General features: G+C 42.6%; 1 protein-coding gene and 1 long non-coding RNA gene across 5 annotated transcripts; one reads left to right on the plus strand and one right to left on the minus strand.

Moving 5' to 3' along the window:
• Positions 1-203: 203 nt before the first annotated feature.
• On the minus strand, positions 204-20,481 carry PLEKHF2 (pleckstrin homology and FYVE domain containing 2). Of its 4 annotated transcripts, none has more exons than XM_083451420.1 (4): positions 19,729-20,481; positions 6,449-6,603; positions 870-4,243; positions 204-791 (listed from the first exon to the last, which is right to left on the minus strand). In XM_083451420.1, exon 3 carries the CDS (start codon positions 4,227-4,229, stop codon positions 3,480-3,482), a length of 750 nt encoding a protein of 249 aa, XP_083307546.1. In that variant the 5' UTR covers positions 4,230-4,243; positions 6,449-6,603; positions 19,729-20,481; the 3' UTR covers positions 204-791; positions 870-3,479. The 4 variants fall into 4 exon arrangements, with proteins under 4 accessions (XP_083307546.1, XP_083307548.1, XP_083307547.1 ...); XM_083451422.1 differs by lacking the exon at positions 19,729-20,481 and adding an exon at positions 19,383-19,686; XM_083451421.1 differs by lacking the exon at positions 19,729-20,481 and adding an exon at positions 6,942-7,079.
• Positions 20,482-20,592: 111 nt separating this feature from the next.
• On the plus strand, positions 20,593-26,944 carry LOC310682554. Its single transcript, XR_014513985.1, has 2 exons — positions 20,593-21,401; positions 24,350-26,944. It is a non-coding gene; the product is annotated as an uncharacterized lncRNA (long non-coding RNA).
• Positions 26,945-27,530: the final 586 nt, after the last annotated feature.

Here is a 27,530-nt window from a genome sequence, read left to right on the forward strand (position 1 = left end):
ATAAATCCTACTGTGTTCAGTGAGCTTTATTCCCAGGTTAAGTGTATACAGAGTTGCAGCTTAATTGTTGCTTATCTAACCACGCTCATTTTTTGAACATGACACTTTAAAACTCTTTCCTTTTTAGATACCTTACAAGAAAAGTACAAAGACTTGCTTATTCAAAACTATTCGCATATTTACAAAATGAAAGCAGCCCAGACTGACAAAGTTACAAAACCATTTATTAAGCCCTTTTAAAGTTCGACTAACACACAAAAGTTTATTTTACACAATAAACATCCTGAACGGAACCACAAAGTGGCAACCTATTTTCACACTCCTAGTCCTACAATTATTTTCTCCTACAATGTGAATTTGGTAACAGCTTCAGGGATCAATTGCAGCATAATGTGAATTTCATTCACAGATAATGATGGGGTTAAGGTAGGTAGGCAGAACACATTGCCAAATGGGAGGATAAATTTTCTTGCAGGTAGAAAGTGCTGAAGCGTTTGTGCAACATTCAAAAATAATTGGGTAAATACATGTATGACATTCAGTACTGACTATGCAAAATCTTTTGCACAACGTAGGATAAGAATGAAGATGAACTATATCAAGATGTACCTTATAGTTCCTATCTGTGCCATGAAAAAGAAACAATCTTCAAATTATGCTTTCAGTGGAAGAAACAGACGAATTCCATTTACAGCAAGCTCCTACGGAGGTCTGCTTAGAAGAAAGTCTGATTTCAGTATGACTTTCTCTCAAGTAAATGCACATAGGATTCCTTCCTTGAGATCACGTGGCTGGGGAAACCCACAGAGTGGCTGGGGAAACCCAGCCAGATGGGCGGAGTACAAATAATAAATTATTATTATTATCACGTCTCAGCGTTTCAGGGCCATCCATTTCCTGACATCAACTGCACGTTATTGCTCATCTGATTTTTAGTGTTTTAATGATCTATAGCTTTAACAGCAAGTCAAATGCCTCGTTAGGACACACTGCTAAACCATGTTTTAGCATTACAAGCATGAGCCTCAACAAACATGGGGCTTGTGTGCTCTCCCAGCCACCTTCCAGCACTGCTGATTAGTTCGGAAACTGTCATTTCCATTTTAATAATATTTTGCTGTGTTGTCCCAACCCAGAACAACCATGGGTAATTATTATTATTATTAAAAAAACAAGCCATCTTCAGACCATAGTGATCATGGCTTGAAGCTGGCTTGCTCTAACACACCATCGTTAAGTTTAACCACATTTTGTGCTAAACTGTGGTTAGCCTGAAACTGGCAAAGCAGGAGAGGGGAGGAGGGAATGCAGAGGCCGATGCTCATTGAAATTTGTAACACTAAACTATGGTTTACAAAATGAAAACATTTTAACCTTCAAGTGCCTTCTTCCCAAATCCCCCGAACTGCTTTACAACTTGGGAATTCGAGGAGCAATTAGCTACGTTTGGGGAGCATTTCTTAAGAGAGGTTCTCCATAATTATGTGCCTTATTCTGAGCTGCCACCTGAATTAATGCCATGGCTCCTTCCTTCCCTGGTAGCACTATTCAGTTATCTGTATATAAGATGGAAACCATAGCTTTAAATTGGCATAACCAACGAGGAAGGCACTGCTGCTGCACATTCTCCAACAAATTCCCAAGCAACCCCCAAGTGAATGGTAGCTGCTCCGCATCAGCTAATGCTGGGATGGGGAACCTATTGTACTTTCATCAACCCCCAACTGCAGGGCCAATAATCACAGATGGGAGCTGGAGTAGAAGACTGGGTGGTCACAAGTTCACCATCCTGCCCTGATGGAGTGCACTCCCCATCTCATTTTTCCAACGCTGACTTCTGTGCTACAGTGGCCAGATTACAGACTAGGAGACTAGAACAAGATGCAGAATTGATTGTTTATTCAATAAATATAGCCCAGTTAGTGCCAGATGAGGCAAACAGTGCAGAAACTGTCACTTAATAAATGAAATTCTAGATACTATAACTTTTTTTTTTTTGTACAAACAATATTCAACACTTTTTATAAACTCTCTGATGCTACTGAATTCCCAACACAATTCCATCAGGGGACTTTTACATAAACTGATTAAACAGGCTACCGTTATATAAAAATAGAGATATGTATTGGGGTTTTACAAAACTTCACAGAGCTAAATCTGACACTTCTCTAAAAACGACACCATCATAGAAAATAGTATTGTTAAAGGTAAAAAGAAAATACTCTATTGGAAACACTTTTTGCCCTAATTGCCCTGCTTCCTGGATTTATATATTTAAAATGAAGTCATCTGCATTTCTTTTCTATCTCGAGGTCAGCTGTGTACAAAGGATGGATATTTTTTGCAAGTTCTCTTCGGGTGGCTGATTGGGATGTTTTCCCATGATGTTGTGCTTTTAAAAGACATTCTAATTATTTTTTTTAAAAAAACCATTGCTAAAGTTTAAAATGGTTAGCGTAAGTTCTAAGGAATTAATTTTATAAATATCAAATCAAAAACATTACAGCAAATACCATGATCTGAGACAAAATACAGTTCTCAGTTATAAATACCTGATAGCTATAAACATTTAAAAATCTCACACAATTTTGAAAATAGCAAGATATTAAATCCATTTGAAGAATATCTAATTTATTAGCGGTCCCCAAGTTGAGTAGTTGTATACATGGTGTGGGAGCTCAAGCTGTATTCATCAGACTCCACAATAATGTTTCATCTACCCTCATGCATCCTATTAGAGGTACTGGGGGCTGGGGCTGGGGCACAACTCAAATTGCCGTAACATACAGTCCTCACTACTCAGATCCAAGTTACACAACAGCAATTATTGTCAATAGCACCAACTATTTCTTAGTTTGTTGCACAACAGAGGATACATTGGATTAGTTTCTTCCTGCAACAGTGCAGTCATTAAAAGGCACTGCTTGGTATATGACTTCTTGCATAAAGTTTTAGAAGTTAATAATGTTACAGAATGCATTTAGGTTAAAAGGGGTCATAGCACAGCATCAATTTCATAGCCTGGTTAGATGTTCTATTCAATCCGCTAACCAAAAATACCAGTGCTGGTTTAATTGCCCCCTCCCCAATATTAAAAAGAAGTGGTAGGATATCACTGCCAAACACACTGTGGGATGCTTCTTGGTAGCAAAAGAAAAGAATAAAAACTGTTCATTCTCTATTCTTCCGCTGGGAAAGAAGGGGAAGGAAAGGATGATCATCAGCTCACCCCTAAATAGGAAATCAAGTATACAAAGCTAGGAAAAAAGGATATATTTGCAACAGTCTATCCCTGCAGAAAAGAGAGCAATGATATATCTAAGAGATTCAGATACTGAGGCACATTTGAGCTGAAGGTTTTTCAGGCAGATTTTATGGCTAGGTCAGGCCTCTCGGAAGAGTCTGCAACTAGAGGTTTCCTCATCCAGCAACTCAGGTTCAAATACCAATTGTAATATTAAGACATTCGCTTTCATTACTTAGTCACTGCTGTCATCGTCGTCGTCGTCATCTGACATATCATTTAAAGGAAGCTTCGGTGGGTGACTGTAGGAGTCCGATCTCGTAGGCTGACATGTAGGCATCTCTCCTGTGGAAAGGAGGTCATAGCAGAAGTCGCAGATTCGCACAGGCTTGGAGGACTGACTGGGAATAAGAAACCTCTTTTCAGAGCAGGGCCCACATACAACAAATCCACATTTCCGGCAGTGGTGTCGACGATTGACGGGGGTGAATTTTGCTTTCTGGCAGCGCATGCATACAGTGGCTTCAGAATCAGGTACCCAAACAGCCGCGTGTTCATTACTGGGAGTCTTCCCGCTTTTGGAAAGCAAATCAGAAACACATTTATTTATGTGGTTCATCCATTCAGATTTCTCTGTGGCAGTAGCAGCATACACTGCAAAAGATTTAGTCGGGGTCTTGATAAGCCACCCATTCCGTAGATCCCCCTCATCCTGGATGGACTCAATCGTCACGTTTTCCAGTGGAATGATGTGCTGTTTGTTATATTTCTTCTTCTGGATGACAATGTTACCATACACAAGGATATCATTGAATAAGAAGAACTGCCTCGCTTTTGGTTTCTTCCGACACAGCTTTGTTAGTACTCCTTCACCAATCAGGACACGGCCTGGAATAGTCAGAGGCTGACCAGCGGCTCCGAAACAGTTTTCCACAATGCTTATTCGCCTAGTATTTGCTTCACTGTTTGCCAAGCGATCCACCATCTTTCACTAGTATCCTAAAACAAAAAGGAAAAATGTTAGGTTGTTGTTGCAGCTATTCAGCCAATTGATGAAAATCAAGCAAGATGTCATCAGCATGCATTTTTCGGTCAGCTTCTCTAGCAGCAGGTCCCACACCAAACCATTAAGCTGTTTCCCTAACCCCCCCAAGCATAGAGAGTTATTTTAAATGACAGGGGGAATTTGGTGAGCATCACTGGAAAAGAGTGGGGAAACCCTTCCTTCCCAGTTTTTGCCACCCTCTTGCCTGTCATTAAAGGATTTCCATAGTGGCTGTTGCTATCTGACAGCCTCCACAGCTGTGGTTTGCATTTTTCAACTAATCAACAGCTTAAGCAAGAAGACTAAACACAAGAATGAGCCAGTACCTCCCCCCTCTTATTTTGCTTTCCTACCAAGGAATAACAAGGCAGTAAAAAAAAGGGGGGGTGCTATTAGGCTGCTTTATAAAACTTAACAGGATTTGAGCAACACAAGGCAACTTGATTGTCTTCAGATTTTTTCCAAGAGATACCATTTTAAAATTGTAGGTTCTTCATAATAACACTGCTTTATTCCATTGACCTGAGTGGTCTCTTGCTGCATGTCCTGTATATGTTCGCTTTAACTTTGTGGCCTTTCCACAACTATAACTTTTGATCTTTGTCATATCCAATTATTAGTTTTTCTAAGTCCCAGTTTAGAGATATGTAGTGAGATGACTTGAGGGTGAAAGCTACTGCGTACAAAAACAGCAAAAAAACAAACCATAAGCCAATTCTGCTCATTTTAGGGAAGTTAACTCATCAGCACTGCACACTGAGTGGAAAGTCTTTTAACCTTTTGTCATGATACCCTTTTCCTAGAAATGTACTAGAAAGGCAGAATGCCAAATGGAAACTATGAAAACCACCACATTGTTCCAAGTTTAGATTTCTAATATTGTTGTGCTAATCTAGCCACCTTACAACTTTATGATATTTTCAGCAGTAGGCAGCACCAGCTTTCTGAAGGCCACTACTTTAAACACTGTTGTGCACACCCCAATCTCTGAGTGGCAAGGGACTCCAGGGGTTCCAGTGCTCACCCAGGGTTTGGCTTCCTTAGAATGAGGATCAATTGAGACTGTGGTGGTTTTAGGATGTATATTATATATACATATATACAACCTGAGCACAGGGTTTGTTTGTTTTTCTTTGAAGGAGGCTCACAGCATTAACACTCCAGCAGATCTTGCTTCCCCTTCAGGTTTCCAGTGAAGCCCCAAGTCATAGCTTTGGGTTCAGCACAGAACAAGACGAGCCTATGTGTATCCAGCTTCTGGTATCAGCCAAACACACACACTCTCTCTCTCTCTCTCTCTCTCTCATACACACACACACACACACACAGAGCTACCTTGACATATCGTTCTGCATCCTATAATGACATGGCATTAGTTCAGATTCACGAATGAAGTAAATTCAGTTTAACCTAATGTCTGTTATTTAAAAAGCAAATGCAAACAAGTCCTCTTCACATGCGCAGAGCTAAGCTAATACCCCTAGGCAATAATAAACCAACTTGCATTTAAAAATTAAAAGCATGCACCCAAACTGACCTTTGCTCAAGGAAAAAAAGAAGCTACAGAAAATTCTCCTTCCAGAGCAGATATGTGAAGTCCCTTGTATACTATTACATTTAAAATATACAGATGACAGCCCAGGGCCCTAGTTTCTAGGTTTCTAACTATGCACCTGCCAAAAATAGCTCCTAAGGGGTGGGTGAAATCCATTATCATGACAAAACTCTCTGCTATACAGCTATATCTATACATTAAAAATAAGTACCTACATGAAAACAAGAGGCATGCCTAATCCATTCTTTAGCAGGTTAGTACCTAGTCCAAGCTTCCTCAAGCTCGACCCCTCCAGATGTTTTGAGACTACAATTCCCATCATCCCTGCCCACTGGTCCTGCTAGCTAGGGATCATGGGAGTTGTAGGCCAATAACATCTGGAGGGCTGAGGTTGAGGAAGCCTGACCGAGTCAACATGCAGGAGAAGTGGAGGAGAGTGCACAAGCACAGGGCTTGCTGCAGCATGTTCCCATTGCACTAAAATGACCGTCAGCACCATGGTAGGGAGCTGGAAGTGGCTGGAAGTCTGGATCCTGAGTTCCTCCACTTTGACAGCAGGGAAGGCTGCCACCTGTCAATCAATTAACATGATAATTATGCCCACCTGTCAAAAAAGAGTTGCTGTAACTGCCAGTCAGCTGATTGGCAGTTACAGTGAGCTCTTCTGAAGTCCATTTATATGTGTGGCTTGGATTCCAACCATTCCTTCAAATGGGCTCCAAAGAAGTTTACAATGAATTCCATGAAAGGTGCCTGGGCCTGTCAATGAAAGTACAATCCAGGTATCCAGTTGCATTCCTTCACTTTGCAATCATAATGCATGAACATTTACGGAGAGTCTGGAAATTTACCTTGTGTTCTTATATCACTGCTCAACTTATCAGGCAAATCTTGTTCTAAGATACACCAGTGTTATAAAGAAGGCTTATTACAGCAAACAAATGTCACAAATTGGCTTTTAAAATGTTACTTGACAGTGCTGGATCAGATTCACTATCATTCACGTTTAAAAGGACTTAGTTAATAGAGTCACTGAATTTAGCCATCAGGGCTACAGAATCAAACTTCATGTCAGAAATTAAAACTTTTACACTTACTTGTTGCGGGAATAAGAAATGGGAAAACAAAACAGGAACAGTGACCTGAATCCAAGTATCACTTCCTAAAGAAATATACATAGCCAAATAAGTGCATAAAATCAGCCCTTGAGGTGGACTTCCACTATCAGCTATGGCAGTCAACTCTGCCTCTTTTAAATAATTAAAAAGCACAGTTTGTGCATGCCTCTGTATATGGCTAGACTGCAGTAAGAATTTTACATGAATGTAACAGTAGGGTTACTTTAATACTAAGTTATAATTATATTAATTCCATTTCCACAAAATGTGACTATGTAGTCCCATGAAGCTACAGGAATCAGTAAAAATGCTTGCTCAGCCATGAAGTTCAGCAAGTGAACTTGGTCCTCCCACTTCCTCTCAGCCTAACCTACCTGCCAAGGTGATTGTGAGGGGGCGGGGGGGGGGGAGAATGAAAATGAACTATACATACTGCCTTGAGCTCTTGGAAAGATGGAACAGTATAATAAATCAAATTAAAAGTAGATGTGAATCTGTCAGAAACTCTGTTAGACTAAATATGTGCCCTCTAACCTTATGGAATAAAGGAAAAGGTCCAGTCACGGACGACTGGGGTTGCGGCGCTCATCTCGCTTTACTGGCTGAGGGAGCCGGCATACAGCTTCTGGGTCATGTGGCCAGCATGACTAAGCCGCTTCTGGTGAACCAGAGCAGTGCACGGAAATGCCATTTACCTTCCCGCCGGAACCGTACCTATTTATCTACTTGCACTTCATGCTTTCGAACTGCTAGGTTGGCAGGAGCAGGGATGGAGCAACGGGAGTTCACCCCATCACGGGGATTCGAACCACCGATCTTCTGATCAGCAAGCCCTAGGCTCTGTGGTTTAAACCACAGCACCACCCGCATCCCTTATGGAATAATGGAATGGAATAATCTATGCTAAATTATAAATTTAGAATTCTTTCTGTAGGCTATTTTATTTCATAAAACATTTTATACTACCTTTCATCCTTAAAAAGAAAGGCAGTTTATAACAAAACATCAATGCAACTAAAAAGCACATTAAACTAGATAAATTAAAACATTTAAAAGCCTGGTGCAACAAAAATTTCTCAACCTCCCACCTAAAGGTTGGCAGAGGCAGGGCCAGTCTAGCCTTCTTTGGAAGAGAGTTCAACAATCATTGAGCTGCCCATGAAAAGTCATCCCTGCTAAATGCACCTGACTTGGTGGTGGAAAGCAAAGCCTTTGGTCTGATCCAGCATGACTCTTATGTTTTTATGTTACATCAATTAGGTCTTCGACAATAACCAGCTTTACATAATCTGCTATTGCTGTCGTAGGACCTGCGGGATTTCCTGGGAAGATTCCCTCAGCATTACCCACAAGAAGATTGCTATTCATTGAAGACTTTGCAACAGTACAAACACTATGCTATAACAAGCTCATGATTCTCAGCTGACTTAATCTTCCGTGCAAGAAACAGCCTTTTCTTAAATAATTTTACCCAATCATGATTTAAACATAAAATTATTCTGTATGGTGCAGAGCCGAGGCATGACGCTAACTAGATCAGCACATGAAGCAATTGTATTTTGCCCCCAGATGCCATACCATATTTTAAAACAAGGTACAGCAAGACCTTTTACTGTTTCACATGCAGAGGAATGAGACTACATGTGAATTTCATATCAGTTTTACTGTACATTGTTTGCATTCTGGAATGGCAAGACCCCTTACTAAACTTCTCCTTAAGAGGATCTTTCAGGAAAGCACATTCATCAGATATGCGCCCCATCCAATCAATGCCATCACAGCCCTTTTTTTGTACCTCTAACTCCTTTACTGCCAAATGACATACATACAGTCCAACAACTCACTAGGTCAACTGAAATGATCTAGTCCTCACCAGACGAGTGTCTGGAGAAACAGGGTAGTTTTTGAAAACATAGAAGATGGTCATTCTAGTGTAAATTCTTATCCTACTGGACCAACCAATCCATCCATGACAGGATAGAATCATAGAATCATAGAATCATAGAGTTGGAAGAGACCACAAGGGTCATCGAGTCCAACCCCCTGCCAAGCAGGAAACACCATCAGAGCACTCCTGACATATGGTTGTCAAGCCTCTGCTTAAAGACCTCCAAAGAAGGAGACTCCACCACACTCCTTGGCAGCAAATTCCACTGTCGAACAGCTCTTACTGTCAGGAAGTTCTTCCTAATGTTTAGGTGGAATCTTCTTTCTTGTAGTTTGGATCCATTGCTCCGTGTCCGCTTCTCTGGAGCAGCAGAAAACAACCTTTCTCCCTCCTCTATGTGACATCCTTTTATATATTTGAACATGGCTATCATATCCCCCCTTAACCTCCTCTTCTCCAGGCTAAACATGCCCAGCTCCCTTAGCCGTTCCTCATAAGGCATCGTTTCCAGGCCTTTGACCATTTTGGTTGCCCTCCTCTGGACACGTTCCAGTTTGTCAGTGTCCTTCTTGAACTGTGGTACCCAGAACTGGATATATTGGTTACTCTCAATGCTGAGAGCCTGGATAGGCATCCCATGTATTTTCTCTCTCTCACCCAATAACTATACATCCCTCAGGATAAGGTTAGATCATACTTCCCATACAAATAAATTAATTGGTAAAGCATGCAGCAAGCTTAATGCAAATATGAAAATAAATAGTGGCATCACCCAAACATTTGTTATTTGGATTTGAAAAAATTCAAATTGACATGGCATCTAATGCTTTTGCTCCAATATGTTTTGTTGTAATTTTCACTTTTTGTACACTAAAACCGGAGGTTGGAATATAAACCACCCAAAGAAATGAAAAAAGAATATGTAAATAACTAGTTAAAATGTTCTGGAAGTGAACTAACTGTACCGTGAAGAACAGAATTCAAGCTACGAATGCAGCACACTGAATAATTTTGATGATGTGGAGGAAGTCCACGTATTTAACCACAAGAACTCGAGTTAGATTCACTATACTGCTAAATTTATCCAACTGTTACACTATTCGGTTTTACTCGGAGATCCCACCGCATAGTAAAGCATTTACTGTAAAGTGTTTCAGTTCTGTCCCACACCCCTCACCCTTTACTTCTCACAGTTGACACTGCATCTTTCACTGTGCTTCATGGAAAACTTTAGAGATGCAAGGTGAATCTAATAATCAGGTGCATGCATACTGCTTCCAAAGTCAGTATATCAGAAGAGTGTTGCCAAATCATCAGTCTGTATGCCCCAGATAACCCTGGTTTCCTTACATCTGAACCAGCACTAACCATACTTACACAAACCCTAGGATGTTTCAAACACTCTGTTTGCAAAGCTAGTTAAAACTGGTTGCACAATTTTCTTAAAGTTGTGCCCTGTCTGTGAAAGGTGTTAGACAGCTCACCAACACTTTAAAAAGATGGTGTTCTCTCTATGAATATAAAAACAACAAGCAACTGAAAATGTGTAATACCGGCAGAATGAGTTACTGGACAGATGCAGAACAGATAGACACACATCAAGGATTTGAGTGTCTTTTAAAATGACTATGTTATTAATTAAAGATCTGCTTGACATCGGACCAATAGAATTACACTGGTTTCCTGACTTTATATAAAACAAATCATGCTACTTCAAAACAATATCCATAACATAAAAGAGGGGAAGATTTTGAACTGGCATGATGATCCTCTGAATCAAAAGAGTATCAGGGAAGTATAAAGCTGTTTACTGCATATTGTGTTTACCTTGATTACGAAACTAGTGTCTCCAAGTGTGGAATCAATCGTCCTGCCAAGGAGACATTTAGTACAAAAAGATCCTTAAGGAGATGAATCCTGTCTCAGTGCAGCTGAGGTTTGGCATTTTACAATCACTGCAGCCACTTCCAATGAAGAAACCTCCACAGCACTCTTAGATAAAGATAAAGGTCCGGTTCTTTGCAAAAAGGAGTTGCTGCTTTATCCTAATGTTGGTTTATTGTTAGTTTTAGGAAGGCACCACTATCTCTTGTGCTTTCTTTCATTCAAGGTCAATTTCAGAGAAATGCCCTAGCCCAGAGACCAGCGGCATACTATACGCAAGCAACACAGATGGGTCTGGATTGGTGGAGTTGGGGGGCACAAAAGGTAGAACAAGCTAAACTGGGAGGAGGAGTTGAGATGTTTTTGTATAAATATCCACAGGATACCAAATAGTTTTCTCTAGATTATGCTATCCTTATACCTAAAGAAAATAAGAAAGACCAAACTTTTCTTGCTTTATGTTTAAATTAAGTCCAAACTTTCCCACCAGACACAGCTGTAATTAATTAGCAAGGTTTCAACACACGACCTCCTCTGCCCAACAGGACCAAAGTAAACTAAACCTATCTAAATTATGCCGCATCTCACAAAAGTTGCAGCCCACTAGGAATGGCAATGTCACTCTTCCTCCTTTGATACTACAGCCTGACTCAGGGTGCTTTGTTATTCTTCAATGACCACTTCAAGAGCACACCTTGTTTGTATAAGAGACACAGCTAACTGAACTGGCCATGATCCAACTTAAATTTGGATTACTAATCATCACAAAAGTGCATGCCATTCAGAAGATTAGCTGGCCAGCAACTGATTCATGAATCTCTAGGCAACTCAAAATAGATAAGAAGGTTAAGCCACTCTGTGTTACTCTGGAGCATTAAATCGGGAGTGTACTCATTAACAATTATCAGTCTGAGAGGTTATATAGAAAGGAGATGAAATCAGAAGCAGCAAGGAAGTAGTAAGCCTCAAAAGACAAATGTGCAACAAAAGAAAGTGAAAGAAATAGGTAATCCTTTGGAAAATGATGCCAGTAGCAACTGAATATAGAGAAATGCTTATTAAAAATAGGTGCAATATGGCCCCTGTTTTAGGCAACAACGGATTGCATTTAAGTGAGTACTGAGTAAGCAGCCCAGGTGGATGGAGTACTTTGCTCCATCTCTGCACGCAGCAGAGAAAGCAAGCAGGCTGTTAAGAGGAGAGAAGCCCCCTCAGCTGCACCCAGCACAGAGTTCTTGTCCTCTCCTTTGCCAGTGCCCTATGGGCTAAAAAAATTTTGCAGCATACTTCTGCACATGGTCCATAACTCAAAATGCAAGTCAGCATTCTCCATATTTTAAATACCTGTGTCTCCAACACAAAGTGCAAATTTCTCTATCCAACCAGGAATCGCTTCAGAAAATGTGGTTCACTCTTAATTGCATAGGCAAGAGAGACAGAAAAAGGTGACTCATAGTCCTCTACAGCAAATCTACAAGCAAAAAGTTTTTGTTGTATTTTTACTAATAAGTAATTTACTGCCTTCTTTCTATCCAAATATGAGCCCTATCCATGGAGGTGTCCATTAATTAAATGGCAGAGAATAGGAGGTTCCCTTACTGGAGGTAAATATCAAGAAAATGAATTCGATAACATTTTTTGATTGCACATGCAAAGTAGCACGCGCAATCAATAAATGTTTTTGAATCCATTGTCTTCTTATTTACATCCAGTAAAATAACTTCCTAATTTCCCTTACACTACTACCGTGATAAACTAAGAACACCACATTTTAAAAAGAAAAATGTGCCACTGGAAATACCTTTTAAGCTGCCACTTGAATAACTAATATAACAGAAATTGTTGCATGATCTAACAGCTTTCATTCTCAGGGAAGGAGGTATCTAGTTATAAAGAAAGTGGCAGCATGCTCTCAAAAGCCTTGATAATTTTTTAAGTTTTAGCTTTTAGTCTCCATTTTCCCATAGTGCTAAATCAGCTGCAGAAAAAGCACACACAAATGTGACAAGCATGCTTTAATCTTCACAGCAACCAAATAAACTTAATGGAATGAGTCTACTGAAAGCTTCTGGAATGTAGTCAATGAATACTGATGAAATTCTTAATCTGAGGTTCGAGGCAAGAACACAGAAGCTTATCTTGCCAAACATATTTAGAAAGTCAGGGTTTTAGTCAGTATTTGGATTGTAGCCATTTTTCTTAATAATGTTTACTTTACATAGTAGCCAAAGGGAACCGAAAGGCAAGTCGTATCACTTTAGAAATTATCAACATTAAAACAACTTACACAGTTGGCAAAATGCAATGCTGTGTGAGCGACTGCCACTCGTGTAATGAAACTTCCCCTTCCTCTTCTTCCTTTGCAGTTCATCCCTCCCCTCTGGCAGGGTCCACCAGCCCGCTGGTGAAGTTTTGGGGGCGCATGCGGGAGTTGCAGGAGGGTGGTCGAGGAAGATGTCTGTTCAGCTCACAGACAAGACACAAGTGGATGTCAGAGTGGAGGCTGGTATATCAGGGCAAATGGGGCTCTGGCCCACTAACCTCAGCCTGCCCTCGCCCAGTCTGTGCTTTGCTACTTACAACCAGCACAGGGGACGGCACTGCCTTTCAGCTTCCTTGCCTTTAGCTGATGCCTTTGTAGAACTCAACAGGGAAGAGGTCGGGGACAAAACTCGAACAGCTGACTCTGCCTGTCATTGACTCCAGCTCCAGCTCCTGCTCCTGTTTGGGCTCTCTGCCTTCCACCCTACCAGACATAAGAGGCATCAGCCATTAATGGATGTCACCTAGTATTGGGAAGAGATGTGTTTTCTTTTTGCTGCCTTAAAGGCTTAACCAACCCCTCTGAGCCTTTGGGTTACTGTCTAAAATGAAATATACCGTATTTTTCCGTGTATAACACGCCCCCATGTATAAGACGCTCCCTATTTTGGGAAACTCAAAATTAAGAAAATGGGGGGAGATTGCCCCCGTGTATAAGACTACCCCCCCTTTTTAACATTATTTTTAGTTTAAAAAAACCCTAGTCTTATACACAGAAAAGTACGGTATGTATTTATATTAGAAACGCAAGAGGATCTGTTTTATTAATAGACAAATTCATGGAGGAAAGCGCTACCAATGGTTACTTAGCCGTGATGGCTACGCAATACCTCCACAGTTGTAGTAGTAATGCTTCTGAATACCAGTTGCTGGAAACTGCAGGAGGGAAGGAGAGGCTGCTCTTGTGCTCATGTTCTGCTTGCTGGTTTTCCCCAGGCATTTGGTCGCTCACTGTGAGAACAGGATGCTGGTCTAGAACAGGATGGGCCAGTGGCCTGATTCAGCAGACTCTTTATGTCCTTAAAAAGGTAAGTCTTTGCTCCCCAATGAAACTAAATTTGGTGCTCTTAGGGCTGGGGCCCCCAAATCTTTGATGCGGCGGCCGCAACAAATTTTGCTTTTTCAGCTCTGATGTTAACGGCCCTAACAAAGCTCTTTCACTTCTCAACAAGTTCATTACATACAAAAATGTATTTCTGGAATCTTATGGCAGCACAGGACCCATTTTAACAACACGGGTTTGTTTCAGATAAATCAGAGCGATGTTGGCTCTGTTTTGTCTTTTAAAAACTTCTCCTGACAATTGGTCATATTCAGATTATTAGATCTCTGCTTAATTAACAAATATGTTCAAGCCTTTTAACCTTCACATGCAGCCCCTTCCCTCCTCATAGAAATTAAGTCTCAAATTAATAATTAACTGGGAAAGTATGCCCACCACGTTCAAAACAAGTCAATAGCTCACATATAAGTTAGATATTTATTTGAGATCCCAACTTGTTCTGAACCAGGTGACCATAATTTTCCATTTCTGATTATGTGGTAAACTACAGATAACTGTAGACTTCCAGGTTTGATTGCTGCAGTCAGAGAAGGAAGAATGGAAGGGGTTGTATGCTTTGGCAAAATGTTTGCAGCTTATTAAGCCAATGTATGATAGTCCCAAACAGGTTTGTAAATGTGTGCAGTTATTCCTGCAGTTATCACATAATTTTAAAAAATCACATACTAGGAGGAAGCACATAATTTTTTTATCTCTACGAACAGGATTTTCAGCTGCCAGAACAAACAAATCATAAGTGTACAAACATGTTCAAGTAAACAGCTAACACAAAAGTCCAAATGCAAGTATAAGAATTCCTTCCTGTATTCCTCCAGGAAGATTAACCAACTAATGCATGCTCTCATGGAATTCAAGACATCATTTCAGGTTTGTGACAATTCAAGAACAAATCTTTAGTTCTATTGTTAACATATGCCCAACTGGAATGCATGAGCCTTAAAATCATCCACTCCCTCTATACTTCCTGTGTGGCTGTGTAAAGACTGCAACCATTGCCTTGTTTGTCACTAGATCTGGCAAGACAACATTTATAGGACATGCTTTTACTATTTCATGCCTCCTTTCTCTAATTTTCTTGCTTTTTGTATATTGTATGAACATGTGAACACTCTTAGTTGTGGCTTTTCATCTTTTACATAAGACTTTCCCCTTTTTTGTTTTATAAGGGAAAAACTAATGGGGGGGGGCTTACATTAAAGAGTTCAAAAACTTCATCTGAACCAAGACTTCTACATGTAGTCACAGCAGCCTTGCCGGCCTGGTGCCCTCCAAATGCTCTGGACTACAACTTCCATCAGGTCCAGCTGCCACAGTTGTGTTGGCTGAGGCTAATGGTGGTTACAGTCCAAAACGACTGGAGGGCACAAGGTTAGGAAATGCTGGCCTACATCCTTCCAAGATTTTGTGGGCTAACAAGAAAGAAACTTTTGTGGGCGGAATATGAAGTACTTCACATACTGATTTTGCGCTTAAGTCTTTTTTAGAAATAAGGAAAACAAATGTGACAGGAGCTCCTATCAAAACGCAGAAAATGAAGAATCTTACACTACAGGTTCAAGGTCACCTACATGAACAAGATCAAAACTCATGACTGTGAATGCTGGGACGAAAAATTAATAATCAGGACTGGCCTAAGATCTCAGCTGGTGAGAAAGCCAGTTACACCTCCGTACATGCCAGCATTCATTTCCTGAAAAGGAAATGTCAAATGTACTATGCTCAAGATACATAGGTAGTAGAGAAAACACATCCATTGTTAAACAGGGATCGAAAAAGCCTCTTTGGGCAGCAGCCTACCAATATATGGGTAGGTTATGAAGTGAACTGGATATATTTCCCTCCACAGATACATTGGCAAGCATTCGGCATTTTACTGCTGAACTATGAACAAAAGTATTTACTGTATTCAATTTATATCCTGCCTGTCCTACCAAAGGAGCTGAGAGCGGCAAGTACACCAGCAATAAAAACATCTAAAAACAATTCCAATACAGATGCAGACTGGGGGAAAGGCCTGCTTAAAAGGCTTGTTGGAAGAGGAAGGAATTCAGGAGGTGCCAAAAAGCCAACCAAAGTGCCACCTATTATTTAATGGGAGGACATTCTAAGGGGCAGGTGCCGCAGTTCTAGAGGCCCAATTCCTATACAGTGTGGAATGGACCTCCTGATAACATGGTATTTGCAGGAGGCCCTCAACAAAAGAGCACAGTGACTATATAAGGAGTGAGACAATCCTGGTCCCAAGCTGTACAGTATTGGCCCGCATATAAGCCGCAGCTTTAAAACTGGAAGGGAGGGAGGAAAAAAAAGAAAAAATACCGAATATAAGTTGCTCCATTCCTCGCTGCACCTGGCTACATACGGGGGGGACGGGGGACGGGACCGCACTGTGTTGCCAGCGGCCTTTCCCCTTCTTTGCTCTCTCCCTTCCCGGCCTTGGGGGAGAGGCCGCACTCCTGGTGCTGTTTGCCCTGCGCTTCTGGCTGCAATACCGTAAGGTTGGGAATATAAGCCACACTTTATAACTTTTCACGGTTGGAATTTGGGGAAAAAGTGAGGCTTATATTCAGGCCAATATGGTATATAGCTTTATACACCAAAATCAACACCTTGAAAGTAGTCCAGTAGCTAACTGGCAGTCATTGCAATTAATTCAGCAGCGGTGTAGCATGGTGGAGATACCCTGTAGCTGTCATATTTTGCATTAGTTGAAGCTTTCAGATCAACCTCAAAGGCAGTCCCACCTGCAGTACTTTGCAGTAATCCAACCTGGAGGTTACAAGTACATGGATGACAGTGCTCAGACTATCCTGATTCAGGAATGGCTGAAGCTGGTGAAAGGAACTCCTAGCCACCTAGGTCACCTGGGCCTCTTGCAGCAAAGATGCATCCAGTAACACTCCCATACTATAAAACCACTCTTTCAGGGGGAATACGACTCCATTTAGGGAAGACAAATTATATGGATTCAGGAATCACCCATCCACAGCACTTCTGTCTTGCCAGGATTCAGTCAGTTTGTTGGCCTTCATCCAGCTCACCACCAAGTCCAGGCACCACTCCCGGGCTTACATGGCCTCTCCTGGTTCAGATGTTAGAGAGCTGGGGATCATTAGCATACTGATGACAGCTCACCCCAAATCTCCTAATAACCATTCCCATGACTTCATATATATGTTACACGACACTAGGGACAATATGATACCCTGCGGCACCCAAACTGCACAACTGCTAGGGGGCCAAAAGACAATCACCCAATGCTATATGAAACCAACCCTGGAGAAATATATGTAAGTCACAGCTAACTAATGCATAGAACCATAGAATTGTAGAGCTGGAAGGGACACTGACGGTCACTGTTACTGAAGAATGGATGAAACAGTTTTCTGCAGAAAAATAAAGCACATCACTGCCCCCACATCACTGAGTGCTGCACCTACTATCACTTCTGAAGCCCTGCCAGCTTGTGCTGGCCAGTCCAGAAGGTGAAAGGAACTTGCTGCTGCTTCATTTGCTTCACACAGCTTTTCTCTTTAAATTCCCCCTTCTATATTCCTACCTGGAAGGAATTAGTTAAGCCAGTTTCAGGGAGGATGGAGCATTCTGACCTGGAAAAAAGGGACCTTGAATCTATCAGATCCAGTGCTGCCCCTGTCCCACCCCTGGCCCACTTTAGGGCTTAATGCCAGCTACTGTTGGCAAAAGAACCACCACTGGCAAAAAAAGAGAAAAGAACCACCAACTGAAGTTCTATGCACATGGAGCCATCTGCATGCATAGGAGGGATCTCAACAGTCCTCTATCAGCCAGCTTCTTCTCCACCAGTGGAGGTGCCTCCCCTCCTTCCTAACCCTCTCTAATCAGCTGATCTGGGAGGAGGTGTAAGACTGCACTGCAAAATATTTACACAAATAAAAAAACAAGGTCATCTGAATGTAAATATGGAAAAAGAAAATGTACTGGCTAGTTTGAAACTGTTAGGTCTCATGGCCATCAATATAAGAAACAGTAGCTGACTGGACCAATATATTCCAATGTAAGTTACAACAGCAGAAAAAAAAATATTTTCAGGTAACATATTTATCTTACCTGATAACAGAAAGCATTTTTTTATAAAATCTGAGTAATGTGGGGGGAAAGGCTTTAATCACTTCAATTGATTTACCACTTCAATAGACTCATCACAATCATTATTGTTTAAAAGCCATGTTTAGCACTGTGTGACTTTACACCTATAAAACTGTTTGCCTCATTTTTAAGTGTTAGACTTGTCTGTGTTGTCAATAGCAATTTTCACAAGCTGCACTGAGTGGTCTTTTAAGGGAAAAGCAGGTATGGGTTTGCTAAATAAATAAGCAAATGAAATCCCAAATGCAGACAGGTAACACAAAAAAAGAACCAGCCCTTCTTATTTCTGTAGAAGCTAACAGAAAGTTGGCACCCTCTCCAGGATGCCATGGCATTAGAAACTTAAAACAAAAAACCACTGGCATGAACAACATCTCAGCCAAGCCCAGCCTATCAGAAGAAAACTTAGGAGAGCTAACTTCCTTCCAACCGGAATCCACTTGCTTTGCTAACCCTTGTTGACAGTCACAGGAAGTTCCCTGCCTTCTGATGCAAAACAATCACGCACCATCACGAAACTCGCCCGGGAAGAGGAGAAACGCAACACACGCAACTTTTGACAGGCAGTCTTTAAAAGCAAAAAGACCCCCCGCAACCCAATAAAAAATAAATCTCATAAATAGGGTATTTTAAAAAACCAAAACAAAACACTATTATTCCAGTGAGAGAATAAAAGAGAACTGAGCGGGAAGTCTATTTTCTCTGGAGAAGTGGGAAATGATTTCCGTTTTGTTTACTGAGGGGGGGCGACCACATACGCCTCATTTTACCCCAAATCAATGGCACGCCGAGGAGTGGGAGGTGCGCACACTCCCCCCTGCACACACAGGCATCCACGGGGTGCCAATTAGGCTGCAGCCGCTTGATCTCTGCCCCACACTGAACGCAGAAGGGGGGCGGCCGCTTCTCACTTTTGCCAGAGTTTGAGGGGAAAAGGAGCGTCGGCTACCACTACTTTCGGAAAGTGTCACTTAAAAGGGGAACCGGTTTAAATTTTAAGACTCTGGGAGGCCGCCACGTCCCCTCCTCTCTCCTTTCACGCAGCCTCCCTTTGCTGCTGCCAGGCAGGGGTCCCCCATCCGTGCCAAGTCGTGTGCCGCCGCCTGTGCGGAGTCAGGGCGCGCCCGAAACCCACCGCAAGCACAAACACACGGCCCCGACGGCGCCTGGGACGCCGGCTCCCAATGGGCAAAGCTGGAGCCGCCTTTCCTCCGGCGGGAGGTTCCGCGGGGCCGCCCCTAAGTCAAGGGACGCCGTCCGGGTCTTTGTGGGGCGCCTCCTTCTTCCCCCTTCCCCGCACCGCCGCCGTCCTCGCTCCCCAGAACAGACGGGATCCCAACATGGCCGCGGATCCGCCAGGGACCGGGAGGAGAAAGTTTCCTCCGCACCACCTCCGCCGGCTCTCGGCTTCGCCCCGAAGGGGGACGGCTGGCTGCTCTCTCCCCGCGCACCCCCCCCCCTGACCCGAGCGCGCCGCTTACTGAGAAACCGAAGCGCGCCCTCCCTTCGCTCCGCTTCCCAGGTCCGCAGCTTGTTGCTTCTCTCCCTCGGTTTCCTTCAGCCGCCGTTGCTAGTAGGGCTACTGCCGCCGCCGCTGCCCCGCCCGCCGCTCGTGCGCGTTCACACACACACGCTCTCTCACACACAACACCCTGGGCCGGCCTCCAAGCGGCGAGGAGGACGAGCCTCGGCGGCATCCCGCCCCAGCTCGATTTCCCAAGAGAGAGCCGAGGGGAGGGGCCGGCGCCATCTTGGGAGAGGCGCCCGTCGAAGCCGGGGGGCGGTGCGCTGCTGAAGGGGGAGTAAGGGTCGAAGCCCTCCCTGCTGGAGAAGGGGCGCACGGGAATGTGCCGGGGTTCACACGGGGCGCCCTTCCAGCAAAGCCTTGGGTCATTCTCCCCTGAAGCTCTCTGGCCTGCCCCCCCCCCGTACTACGAGCCGTTCAAAACCTTTCTGCTGCCTGAGGTGAAGGGCAATGTGGATGCTGCACACATCGCATTTCCGTGCACTGACACGGAGTGGGCTTCGCTTCAAGCCTGGAAAAGGGACTTCTCCTGAGGCAGCAGCAGGATTGTATTTGGTTACCTGGCATACATAGGCAGCAAGGTCCTGCAACACCTCTCTGCTGCTCCCCAGCACTTGCCACTTCACTTTGCCCTAGAGTAGTATAAGGGGAATAATTTGGATATATTATCCGTTCATTGTAAAAGAGATTCGGAGGATCTAACACGCACAAACCATATGTGACTCGCCTTGTGGAACAAAACGTTTTCACCAGATTGGGTTGTGATTGCTGTATATTTTAAGTGTCCGTTGATGTTATGAATGTTGTTATGGCCTTTGATGAGGAAGAAGATATATAATAAAGCTGTTTCTGTGCTTGTTGGAGCCGCTTGTGCCCACACATCTATTATTAGCACTGAGGATGGGGATGAACATGAAACACCTTGCCTATTAAGTCTTCAGTGCAATACTTTTCCTGATGGGAATTCGCCTCCACAAAGGCTTGACTGCTGTAGCATCTGGATGTCTTTGGGTAGGTCTCGGTTAGAATGTGTTTGGAAGTGTTTTTTTAGCACTTGGGTTTTAGGCCGCAAGTAAAATTTCCTCCACACCAGCATTACTGCACTAGTCATGGACATAGCCAGGATTTTTGTTTTTTTGGGGGGACAAAACCTCAGTTATTCTTTTTATTAAGGGGGGGCAGCTGCCCCTCCCTGCCCCCCTCTTGGCTAAGCCCCTGGCACTAGTACTGCAAAATATTTCGCTCCATCCTCCTAGGAAGTGGAGCCGGGAGAATCCGCACTGGTAGGTAGGCTACAGAAAGCCCCGAAACACTGAGGGGTTGAGCTATCCACAGTCCACTGAATCCCCAACATTGGGTCCATTGCTACACTAACTCCAAGTTGGCAAAGCAATTTGCCTGTCCTCTTGCCCTGAATGGTGTAAGACGCAGGGCTGCAGATGCGGCAGTGACCCACTCATCCACTCCATTAAGCCTGGCCAGGGTTTGAATTGCCATCCCAGTTTGTAGCATTTGTTTGTTTGTTTGTTTTCCACAGGCTCAACTGGTGGATCTGAGTAATAACAGACTGCTGGACACTAAGGGCTTCCACACTTCGTCTTAAAAGTAAAGATAACAATAGCTTACCAGGCAAAGTAGGAGAGGTTGAATGTACAGAGAACTTACTCTCTACTTTCACCGTGTGTGTGTGTGTGTGTGTGTGTGTGTGAAATCTTCTCTTAAGACCTGTGCAGAATTTGATGTGAGTTAAGACCTCATTCTGTCTCTCCCTTTGCAGCCAAGACAAGCATCTACAGTATTTCACATACATATATCCACATATTGTTATTTCTGAAGTGAATTCCATTCAAAATGACTGCTGTTCCACACTTATTTGCTGGTTTACTTACTGTACCTGAATTATAGCCTTTTCATGAAGGGATAGATTGTGCTATATCCCATAATACTACTCTTTCAAAAGTAGTAATACTGGGATTGTTAATAGTTGGGATATATCTGGATTCAGACCTAATTCAGACCTTTCTGAATTTAAGAAGTCTAATAAGTTTGAATATATTGATCTTAATATTTAGGGCGTTATGTCGTGGAATTGGTACAATGATAGTCCCTTTCCCCCCAAAAAAGTCTGAGTTCAACCTGGTTCAGGGTATATGACAATAATTTGATTACTAAGTCAGTTGTCTTGGTGGTCCTCTTGCATTTTACATACAGGAGGAGCCAGTGTCAGATCTATGTACAAGAGAAGGCTTTGTTGTTGTTTAGTCGTTCAGTCGTGTCCGACTCTTCGTGACCCCATGGACCAGAGCACGCCAGGCACTCCTGTCTTCCACTGCCTCCCGCAGTTTGGTCAGGTTCATGTTTGTAGCTTCAAGAACACTGTCTAACCATCTCATCCTCTGTCGTCCCCTTCTCCTTGTGCCCTCCATCTTTCCCAACATCAGGGTCTTTTCCAGTGAGTCTTCTCTTCTCATGAGGTGGCCAAAGTATTGGAGCCTCAGCTTCACGATCTGTCCTTCCAGTGAGCACTCAGGGCTGATTTCCTTAAGAATGGATGCGTTTGATCTTCTTGCAGCCCATGGGACTCTCAGGAGTCTCCTCCAGCACCATAATTCAAAAGCGTCAATTCTTCGGCGATCAGCCTTCTTTATAGTCCAGCTCTCACTTCCATACATCACTACTGGGAAAACCATAGCTTTTACTATACGGACCTTTGTTGGCAAGGTACTTCTCTTTGCCAACAAAGAGAAGGCTTTACATAAATACAAAAAATCTTTAGGGGGCAAAACCCTACAGGGACCCTCCCCGCCCCCAAAAGGCACCCCAGTCCAATAAGAATTTAAAATGCTCAGTGGCCACAAAATGTTGAATAACTGGGGAAGGAATGGAAAATGGAGCGATAATGGAGTAGAGTATCATGGAGGACAGCATGGCTTACTGGAATACTGAACAGGAACCCTCCATACTTTAATATTTTGTTGCAGGTCCCACTTATAAACATTTAATATTCAAATTACTCAGTTCAGTGCATGATGTGGCAACCGCAGACACATGACACTGTGGTCTACAACCACAGTGACAAGCCACACACACACTGTGCCTCCAGTCTCAAACCACAGGCAACCCTCACCACCACCAGATCCACAACACACACACCCATTATTCACCACTCACAAAGCAAAATTCTTAACAGAATAATAATAATTTTAATAAATAGAACATCTTTTTGATGATTGTGATCAATACTTGATTCGGACACTCTAGGAAAATGCAACCTTTCTTTCTCTACTAATTCATCTACCTAACCTCAATATTATTTGAGCCTAAGCAGGGCTTCTTGTATTCCCTTTGAAATAAACTCAGAGTCGCAAAGTGATTTCATGCTCTTTATTCAGCTCATAGTGGTGAGGAGGGAAATGAAAGTCCCCTCAAAGTATCTGCTTTATATACATTATTTACACAATGAGCTGCACGTGATTGGCTAATTCCGGAATTCTCCTGTAGGCCAATCAGGTTGTGGATTCACTTCTATCTGGAGCTGGATTGGGTGGCTCCTGCCGACCAATCATACTGCTGCATTGTTCTAGGACCAATCAGACTGCTGCATTCTGAATCCTATTGTTCTAGGACCAATCAGACTGCTGCAGTTTGGATCCTATTCAACTCAGTACATAACACCCTTGTTCCCACTAACTGATTTTGTGCTGGCCTTTCAATGCCTTTATGTTGCTCAGTTGAGTTTTCATGCCTCCAGCCCCCCAAAAAATCTGCCTTTCAACCTTTCCCCTAAAATGAGACATCAAAGTTTGCTTTATAATATATCCCCTTGTGCTTGTTGTGACTCTGGTGGTTTCATTTTCATTTTCCCTGTTCATTTTCTTTTCATTTTCATTTCCTCAAGCAGGATCTAAAGGAATGAGTTAAACGTTCTTTTTTCCGGGGGGCAGGGGGGAATATGCATCTTGATGTTGGTGGTTCAAGTTTACCTTGTTTTTATGATTGTAATATATTCTTGATATGGTATTTAACACTGCTCTTTCCACTGGGTTGTTTCACTGCTACACTTTTTATTCCTGGGAAACTAAGTGCCTTAACTTCAAATCCAAACTGCATACCAAATGCAAGACAAATCTAATGGGCGATAAATTTTTGTTCTGCTTAATCCTCCAGCAGAAAGTGGTGGCTGGGCTGCCTAAACCAGATGTTCTCATAGTTACTTCTATTTTCAAGCTTCAGGCTGTGAGTATCACTCTTATGTAGCCAAAATGACACCACCTACATACAAGAAGTGGGATATCAACAGGCTCAGAGGAACCCAGAGTACAGTTCAATGAGAAAGAACTATGTATGCCCAGTAGTTATGGAATGCTCACTGTACATTGGGGAGAAATATGGAAACCTGTTTGGGGAAAATGGAATGGAATGGAGAGTTCTGAACAGAAGCAGTCCACGTAGCAACATTAATTATTATTAATAATTGTTAGCATTATTAAAAAGCATTAAAAGCAAGAGTAGAACTACAACATATAAAAAAATCAACATTACATTTTACAAATGATGTCACTTCTATTATGTTCTAGTGGCCTGCTGCAACAGCTAAGTCTTACTGAACATATGGTAGTGTGGAAGACAATTTGATCTCTTCAGGGAAGGAATTTCATAGCCTTGCAATGTCCCCCTGAGCCATATTGCCTGAGGACAACACAAGCGAAGCATCCCCTGCAGATCACAAAACTCAGGCTGGCTAGTTCTAGGCTGGGTTCTCCTTGAGTCCTAAGTCATGTATGACTTTGCAAGCTGTTTGCAGTTCCCACTTGTAACAGTTTACAATTAATTATGGTACATATTCACATAACTTCAGTTTGTATAAGAACTTCTTTCTCATAAAGCCCAGAAATTCAAAAACCTTATATTAGATGCCTCACAGTTTTGCTTGTTTCTGATCTTATGCTCTCTTCCGTTTCACTTCTCTTCCAACTTCCTTTGATGGTTTCCTTTTGAAAGCTCTCAACCGGCAAGATAAAACGCTCTTTCAACCTTATATAAACACTTCCAGCAGCACACCACTTAGTTGACTGTGCCTTAAATTTTACAAAGCTCATAAGAGCATGGTGCCATGAATATGGTTATTTTTATGTCTGTGATTTAGAGATCAGCCTTCTTGAGACTGGGATATAGTTGTTTCACACACTTCATCTCCTATTATGGTTCCTTCCACCATCACCACACCTTTTTAACTATGTTTATCAAAGTAGTTTATTGGATACAACAGAAGATATGCAAAACATAAATTCAGCTTTAAAAGTCAAGCCAAAAAAATTACATCATAGCATATCAATTACACAGCTTTTGGCAACAGCATACTCTTTACCATGCTTTTTAACATCTATATGAAGCCGCTGGGAGAGATCATATGGGGGTTTGGGCTGGGTGTTCATTAGTATGCAGATGATACCCAGCTCTACCTCTCTTTCAAATTAGAACCAGTGAAGGTGGTGAAGGTCCTGTGTGAGTGCCTGGAGGTGGTTGAAGGATGGATGGCGGCTAATGGATTGAGGTTGAATCCTGACAAGACAGAAGTACTGTTTTGGGGGGACAGAGGGTGGGTGGGTTTGGGGGACTCCTTGGCCCTGAATGGGGCAACTGTTCCCCTGAAGGAGCAGGTGTGCAGCCTGGGAGTCAGTTTGGACTCACAGCTGTCCATAGAGGCGCAGGTCAATTCTGTAACCAGGGCAGCTGTCTACCAGCTCCATCTGGTACACAGGCTGAGACCCTACCTGCCCGCGGACTGTCTCGCCAGAGTGGTGCATGTTCTAGTTATCTCCAGCTTGGACTACTGCAACGCGCTCTACGTGGGGCTACCTTTGAAGGTGACCCAGAAACTACAACTAATTCAGATTGCGGCAGCTAGACTGGTGACTGGGAGTGGCCGCCAAGACCACATAACACCTGTCTTGAAAGACCTACATTGGCTCCCAGTATGTTTCCGAGCACAATTCAAAGTGTTGGTGCTGACCTTTAAAGCCCTAAAAGGACTGAGCCCAGTATACCTGAAGGAGCGTCTCCACCACCGTCGTTCAACCCGGACACTGAGGTGCAGCGCCAAGGGCCTTCTGGCGGTTCCCTCACTGCGAGAAGCGAAGTCACAGGGAACTAGGCAGAGGGCCTTCACGGTAGTGGCGCCCGCCCTGTGGAACGCCCTCCCATCAGATGTCAAAGAAATAAACAACTATCCGACGTTTAGAAGACATCTGAAGGCAGCCCTGTTTAAGGAAGTTTTTAATGATGATGTTTTAATGTATTTTTAATCTTTTGTTGGAAGCCGCCCAGAGTGGCTGGGAATGGGCGGGGTATAAATAATAAATTATTACAAATTATTATTTCCACTGATCCAGAAAATAGAAAAATAGAACAATATAAAAGAGGATCAAATAAAATCAGAATGGAAATATTCAGCAGTTATTTGTTTTATGATTTAAACTTTGTGTTTGTGTGCACCTCCACACAAAAATGTATTTTTCAAACTTCAACCTGGATATTTATCACAGGATGAAATATCTGCAGAAACTCCAATTTCATTGTTTTATGTGTCACCACCCACACTGAAGTGGTGATGGTTGCATTTTGCATAATCAGTGGCTGCATTCATTTAAAAGCAGTTGTTTCATTGTAATTTTATAGAAGTTTCCCCATCAGTACTGATGTACTATATTACAATACTAATTTAGTGGCAACATTGTGCACTTCTAACCAATATTGCAGAAGAGTCCAGTGAACAATAAACTTCTGTAGAAGTGAACAAAATGTGCCTCAATTCAAGATACTGATAAAGAGGAAGATTCACTATTTGAGACAAGTGTTTGAACTTATCGAACTCCATGGCACTGAAAGCAGAAAGACGATGTAACATTTTGCGTAATTTTGCTGAAAATCCTTGAATCATTTCTTCGTAATACATTTCAGAAAATAACCCTATTTTATAAATAGCCATGTGTTTTTCCCATTTAAACCACGTAAGTAAAGTAAAGCATCCCTAACACTCCAGTTTCATTAAGCTTTCTTAGGTAAAACAAATTCTAAAGGGGTTAATAGTGTATTACTATCTTGCAGCCAAAGTTTTGTGGCACTTTGGAGACTTAACAATTTGTACAAGCAAATAAAGACTAGTGAGGTTATTTACAGTCAAGCGGTGTATAATTTTTATGAAATAAATAAAAACAATAAAGCAAATCACTTATGCTTTCATGGACAAACCCACTTTGCCAGGTGAGTGAAGTGAAATCTAAGTTGGCAAGTGCATAAAGGAGAAAACTGTACTGTGGGAGCTGAATGGCAGTGAGATGCAAATGTCATTAATAAATTGACATAAAGCCACACAGTAAAAGGCGGTTGAATCCCAAATTTCATCTCCATCCTTTCTGTTACTTAACAGAATATGATCTGAGCTGGCCCAATATATTTTGCCGCTTGGAGCAAAGGTGTTCCACCTGCCATCTGCCATCTGCCATCGTGGCAATTTGGTCTTATTTCAGCACTGCTGACAGGAGAGAGTCCTCCACAGCATTTGAGAGTAGCAGGCTAGCTTAAGAGGGTGCAGGGCAGGCCACGTGGTAACTTTACTCCCTGGCTTCTCTGCTTCCTGCTTCCTGCTCACTGCCTGCTCCAATGCTGCAGTGCAGCACCATTGTGCAACACATGAATGGAGGAGCACATGACCTGGGCTGGTTGCCTCTGCTTGCCTGACTGCTTGCTTGCATAGGC

Source organism: Podarcis tiliguerta, assembly GCF_965153285.1.
Source record: "Podarcis tiliguerta genome assembly, chromosome: 7".
Classification (NCBI taxonomy): Eukaryota; Metazoa; Chordata; class Lepidosauria; order Squamata; family Lacertidae; genus Podarcis; species Podarcis tiliguerta.

What these genes read in the sequence shown, in the direction of transcription:
- PLEKHF2 (XM_083451420.1), bottom strand. Translation starts at nt 4,229, where the DNA reads ATGGTGGATCGCTTGGCAAACAGTGAAGCAAATACTAGGCGAATAAGC.